This window comes from Simochromis diagramma, unplaced genomic scaffold (assembly GCF_900408965.1).
Source record: "Simochromis diagramma unplaced genomic scaffold, fSimDia1.1 OVJJ01000596.1, whole genome shotgun sequence".
Taxonomy (NCBI): domain Eukaryota; kingdom Metazoa; phylum Chordata; class Actinopteri; order Cichliformes; family Cichlidae; genus Simochromis; species Simochromis diagramma.
Window position 1 is genome coordinate 7,677,003 of NW_024387245.1, and position 6,904 is coordinate 7,683,906.

At 38.4% G+C, this 6,904-nt stretch overlaps 1 protein-coding gene across 3 annotated transcripts in view; it reads right to left on the reverse strand.

Annotated features, from left to right (window-relative positions):
* Window positions 1-2,677, reverse strand: part of nedd4l (NEDD4 like E3 ubiquitin protein ligase) — a 42,592-nt gene extending 39,915 nt beyond the window's left edge. For all 3 annotated transcript variants that reach the window (XM_040000835.1, XM_040000834.1, XM_040000833.1), the window contains exons 1-2: window positions 2,315-2,677; window positions 476-549 (exon numbers count right to left, since the gene is read on the reverse strand). In XM_040000835.1, coding sequence (XP_039856769.1) covers window positions 476-549; window positions 2,315-2,359 — 119 coding nt within the window. In that variant the 5' untranslated portion in view covers window positions 2,360-2,677. The remainder of the gene's footprint in view (window positions 1-475; window positions 550-2,314) is intronic.
* Between the last annotated feature and the right edge of the window lie 4,227 nt (window positions 2,678-6,904).

Genomic DNA, 6,904 nt, shown 5'->3' on the forward strand with positions numbered 1-6,904 from the left:
GATAGGAGAGGCAGGATGGAAATCATTGATTAACACTTGAGGTGCAAGGTCTGTAACTAGAAGGAATGTAGGAACTGTGCATAACACTGTGCTGCTCAAGGTTAAAAACAACTGGCTAGAAGGAGAACCCCAAAGAGTTGGGATGCTAAACACAATACTACAACTAAGGCCTGTCTAGTTTTCCTTAAGCATGGATTTCTTCATGTAATGATCCATGGCAAATCATTATTAGTGAGTGAAGTAGCTGACATGTTTGGCATGACCTATCTAAACTGTGATGATGTGTATGCAATCTTGAAGGCCTCAAAAGACCTAGTTTTGTGAAGGAAGAGAACATGTAGAGCACCAGAAAGAAAGAAGCCCAAGTCCACTCACCAGGCCTTCACAATGACAGCAGGAAAGCAACCTAACACTTCTATTATTAACACAAAAACAGTATCTTCTGACGCGTTCTCAGAAATTCCATGATACGCACCTGGCTCCAAGGATGTCTTTCTTCGCCAGATCAATTCCTGCAATGACCTTAACCCGTAACACTCGTGTTTCATGCTGCAGACAGAGGGAAAGAGATGATGGGTCAAAACATTTAATCAGCTAAGTTAAGTCATCTAAGATATTTCAAGCAGCCAGCTGCAATGAGCTGCCTTTTAAATCAATAAAGCTCACCTATAAATAAATGGCCGTTTGTAACTTGGCACCAAAACTCAAACGCAGTATCCGAAAATATGTAGACACTTAATATGCTAAACCACCTCATGCCAGGCTGTGACTACACTTTTCTCCAAGTCACTGGAGCTGCAATTAATTTACTGGGGAAGTCTCTGACATAGTTAATGATGTTAGCATAACACCAGATGACAAAGTGAGAAGAAAAGGGGAGTGGGGTGCCTTACTGAATGTTTACCTCATGATCACAGTAAATGCTTTGTTTCATGGTATAATCATCAATGAATACTATCCCCATCTGTTTAGTGTGTGTGAGGGAAGTTTTTACGGACAAGCCTCATGTCAGCAGGGTACCACAGAGCTATCAAAGTGGGTTAAATGATAGGGTTCACCTTTACTTCTAATGATTACTAAAAAAAATAAATAAATACAATGTTAACATAAGAAGGCACCTAAATCCTACGCCAACATTTCAAACCCGATGTTAAAAATATTTTCTAGCCAATAAAGATCCTTCCCCCAGATATCATGATTTTGGTGGTGCTGTTGGTATTTGTTTCCTCTTTGCTGTCACTGAAACATTTAAGTCACATAACATACTAAAAACTTGAAGTGACAGAACAAATTACCAGTGGCTAATACAACCAATATTGATAATCGGGAGCTAAATCGGCCAATCCCTACATAGATGTTAGAGAATCCAACGTCACAGGGTTCAAAGTGCATCTACGTAACACAGATTCAGTGAATTGCTAAAGCTGAACCCTCTTACATCCTTCCTGGTCAGACTGACAGATGAGTCAAATGCAGCCAGAGTGCAAATTCAACAATCAAGAGTCACACCCCTATTTCCCCTTTGAGAAACCATTAAAGATATATTTTTAGCTGTCCACCAGGATTATCCAAAAATAAAAAATAAAAATAAAAAATTCCACACTGCTTGCCATTTGAGAGTACACTGCTCCGATCTCACATATAACAGCTCCCCTATTTAAAAAAAAAATGTTTGGACTCTCATAGATGCCCAATGTTTGACTCGTGACTATGATGCTGCAGTATTAAAAACAAAAACAAAAAAACAATAACGCTCGAATTATTTTATAATTAATGGCTACATGCTTTATGTAAATCTGAATGCCATGGCAACTCAGTCGTCTACATCCAAGATCACCTCACTTATCAGGCAGCCACGATTACAAACAAGAGGTAGTTTTTAAATCTGACACAGCGGTCGAGCTTGTACCGGGATCGAGCCATCGCACCCGAGAAATCGGTCGGTTTCCCTTCTGCACATCTGGGATTCAACAGAGCATTGCGAGGTAGCGGTTAAGCTCTAAGTCGCCTATAAATTGAATTAAACCGAGGATGGAACGAACCAACAGAGGCTGCTCGACTAACTTGGACTGCTTGGGTTCACGACTGTAGGCACAGTGGTGAAAGCGCTACTGAAAATGAGCTGAGAAAACTAGTGGACACGAAGACAGGGAGGAACTGACAGCTGCCGAACATTACACTGGAATGTTATCCAGGGTAAGGGGTTGTTAGCTTGCCTATCGGGCTAACGCTGGCCATCTCTGGCTGCACCCCTCTTGAAGAGACTCCTGGTTGTAGTATACTTTTTATGGGCCCGGTTGAGTTTAAAGCTTACCTCATCTTCTGAAAGCCCATATATCGGTTCGTAATTCGCAGCCATATAGCCTGCGGTCCACGCTAAATACACACAAAAACAAGCCGCTTTGCAAAGCTAGCTAGCTAGCCTTGAACAATAAAGTCCCACTCTCCTCTCTGTGCCGAGCTGTGAAGGTAAAGTCCACTGTGAAAGCAAGACCTCGGCACGCCGCGGGTGGTTGGTTCTCAACCGGATAACGTAATCCTTTCCCGCGTGGTCCGTCCAGGACCCAACTTGGAAATGAAAAAAATAAAAAAAAATTACAGTGTAGCGAAATGTTTCGACTGAGGCAAACCGCTTTTGTCAACTCCGAGCTTATCCCTCCCGAAATGTTGTGACACTTGACTTCCTCCTAAGAGCTCAGCCAATCGTGTGCCAAGAACACGTGATTGCTGTCAAACTCAGCCAATAAAGTGCGCCTTGAATTCCCTGAATTCAATAAGAAGAGGACGTCGAAATTAAGTGGGTCGTTTAATTTTTTTCTCGCTCTTTTTGTGTTATGTAGAACTGTGTCTCACTGTTGAAACAGCCAGAATGTGTAAGATAGTTTTCACATAAAATATCACCATTTCCACCTAACTGACGTCACGGAGAACCCGAAGGGGATCGTGACGTGGGCGGGGCTTGTAACAGGCAGCCAATCACGTGCTGCAGTCACAGCAAGCAGCAGGTCTGGTCTGCTGCAGGTAGTGATCTGGATCACGAAATTAATTGAGTCCAGGATGGGCGAAAACTGAGAGTCACTTTTGGAAATCGAGTTAACTCAGCTCAAAGAGGAGTCAGGTATTGTATATTCATTGTATACCGTAAAATTACAACTATAACTTTTATTGCATGTGCGATCACATATGTTGGTGGAGTCTAAAAAAATCCATGGATTGTGACGACCTTGACATGTCGCTAATTAAAGAAGTTCTTTATAGTGTCCTTCAACCGTTAACATATATTTGCAACAAATCATTTCAAACTGGAATTTTTCCAGATAAAATGAAAATTGCCAAAGTGATCCCATTATATAAAACTGGTGATAAACAGATTGTGTCAAATTATAGACCGGTATCTTTACTGCCTCAATTTTCGAAGATTCTTGAAAAACTATTTGCAAACAAACTAGATTCTTTAATTGATAAATATGATTTATTGAATGATCATCAGTATGGGTTCAGAAGAAATCGTTCAACATCTCTAGCTGTGATGGAATCTATTGAAAATATTGCAATGGCTGTGGATGAAAAACAGTTTGGAATAGGTTGATATACATAAAGTCTTCGATATGATAGATCATTCTTTACTTTTACAGAAGTGTGAAAGGTATGGTTTAAGAGGTGATGTACAATTTTGGTTAAATAGTTACTTGAATAATAGGTTCCAATATGTGAGTATTAATAACATGAAATCTAAACTTAGAAAAGTAACTTGTGGAGTCCCGCAAGGATCTGTTTTGGGACCTAAGTTATTGTTACTTTATATAAATGATATTTGTACAGCCAGTGATACTTTAAAATATGTGATGTTTGCTGATGATACAAATTTATTTTGCTCTGGAAAGGACATAAAGAAATTACTGAAAACAGTGGAAACAGAACTCATGAAGTTAAATAGATGGTTTGTATTTAATAAACTATCATTGAATGAAAGTAAAACAAAATTTATGTTATTTGTAGGTAGTAAAAGTAATATTAAAGTAAAATTGAATTTAAATAATGTTGAAATTGAAAGAGTATATGAGACAAAATGTTTAGGAGTAATTATTGATGATAAACCTTGATGGAAGCCCCACATAGAACATGTGAAACGGAAATTATCCAAGCCTGTTTCTATTCTTTATAAAACAAGAGACTCTTTGAATAAGAACTGCCTTTATTTATTGTATACTTCCCTTTGTTTGCCTTATAGGATTTATTGTGTGGAAATTTGGGGGAACACATACAAAACATATTTGGATTCAATTTTTAAATTGTAAAAAAGAGCCATTAGAATAATAAATAAAGTTGGATATAGGGAGTCCACCAACCAGTTTTTTGTAGGATCATCTATGTTAAAATTCATGGACATTATATATTCTAAAACTTTAGAAATGATATATCGAGTGATGAAAAAGAATTTTCCAATTCGTATTTTAAGTATGTTTCAACTAAGAGATGGAAAATATGATAGAGAGGGTCTTATGTGTTTGAAATACCTAAAGGAGAACCAATGTTAAGTATAGATTTGTGTCAGTTTTGGGAGTGAAATTATGGAATGGACTTAATGATGAACTGAAGACATTTTTCAGGAAGAATTTAAAAATTTGTATCATACAAGGTTATAGAAATTTGGCTTGATGAATAATTTTGTGTTGATTTAATTTCTTGATTTATCATTGATTTCTTTTCAAATTGTTACATAACTTATTTATCAATGTTATTTATTTTCTTGGTTAAGGATTTGATTATTCCTATGGGGGTAAAGGACAGGATAATTATAAGCCACAAGGCTTCAGCCTATTCCTTTTTCGGTTACTGTTTGATTGAGTACTTTTATGTAAAATGTAAAATGTTAATCTGCTGTTGTTGACCGAATAAACTTAAACTTAAACTTAAAATTACGATTATTCTATTATGCGAACTGCTGTGGAAAAAAAAAATCTGTTCTGGTAACACTCCGACACATTAGAGGCTTGTTCAAGTAAATGATTTGCAATGACAGAAAGAGATGACAACATTTCCTTTCGTTTCTTTAAGTAGTCTTTAGGAATAGTTCTCCAGGCTTCATGAAGAGCATTCAAAGCTCTTCTTCTTTAAATTTGCCTGCCTTTTTGTTCTGTTTCCTGTCAAGTAATATTGATGTCCAGGCTCTGGGGAGGCCCATCATTGACTGATAGTGTTCCACTTTGTGTTTTTCTATGCTTTAACCGCACTGGCATTGAGTTTTGGGATCACTGACACTGAAAAATAAAGCTGGTGATAATCAAACACTTTCCAAATGATATTTTATTGCAGATCGAATCCTAATGGTGCATTTCTGCATTCACAATTCCACCAATTTTGACAAGATCTCCAACACCACTGGCTAAAATGCAGTTCCTATCATGACAGACCCTCCACCCTGTTTTATGGTTAGCTGTAGACACTCATTGTTGTACGTCTCTCCTGACCTCCTCCATACACATTAACAATAATTTGAGGCAATATTTCAAAGGTGGATTTATAACTTATAACTATTATGTCTAGGGTTGGCTGAAGACTCAAGACTTTAAAGGAGAGTTAGCACTTTAGAGGGTTAGACATGCCAAACCCTGCAGCTGGCATAGTAACAGATACCTGAACCATTAATAATAGATTGATTACACCATGTAAACCCGTTATTAAAGAAGCCTTATCACAACTTGCACACTATGCACTGACTAATGTGTTCAATGAATACAGGAAATGAATCTGATGATCTGATGAGGCATGTTTGTCTTTCATTGATCTTCCATTCATAGCGTGCCAACATTTGAAGACTGCAAATGATTTTTTGTGTGTTTGTGTTTGTTTCACTTTTCAGGAGCAACACCGGTCCTCTTCTACAGTCTAGATGCTTTCTTCCCTAATTAAAAGCTACCAGAGCATACAGACAGGCCTGCGACAAACACCCGGCTTTTATCAGCCAAAGCAGATCTGTTTTATTTGAGCCTTTGATTTGGTCCATTTAACAAACTTTAATCTTTAGAAAAGAAACAGTTCCAGGAAGTAACACTAGATGCCACTGTAGAGCTGTAATTGCTGTTTTGTTTGACCCGTTCAGTCCTCGAACTGGTGTGCTTTTAGTTAGAGAGCGCAGACATCTATGAAAATTAGACCCCCCTTCGCTGCTGTTATTTTCGAGGGGGACCTCAGTCCTTCATCTATGGTTGCTTGACGTGCCTCAGGCCTATTCCACTGCAACAACGCCAGCACAAACGGACGTGCACAGACACGAAGGTTCGCATACCAAAACAACTTCCCCAAAAAGACGCAGTTTATTGGAAACGTGTATAAATGGGTTTATAAATCCGCGCACCTGTGAGCATTTCAACGGAGGGCATCCCATCAAGGAGCATCCTTGTTCAGATGTGGACTGGCTTGGCTTACACATGGCTGTGTGGCAGTGATAGTTTTGAATCCACGTGGAAGAGCAGATGGCCATATTATATAACATTGTTGCATGTAAGCAGAGCTGAAAAGGGGGACGAAGAGAGATTTCCCAAGCTGCCTCGGTTTGAAGGCCTCCAACACAAAGCGTGCTTTTACTGTGTGATTACTCACAAATAGTTTTTTTCCGATGTGAATGAGTCGCTCAGAAGCTCATCGATGTCTCCAAAAGCATTATAATGCTGTTTTCATTTGTTGAACAAGAAAAATACGAGAGGATTTTTGTAGCGATTGATTGCAGATATGGTACATATTTGTGTATATTAAGGGTCTCAAAAAGAAACCCCCAAAAAAGCGAAAGAAATCACTGAAATGTTGCAAATGGAATAAAAATACTGCATGAACAACAACAAGGTTTCACAACGCTTATATATCCAAATAGATGCAAAGCGTATAGAATATCTGCTGGCCTTTC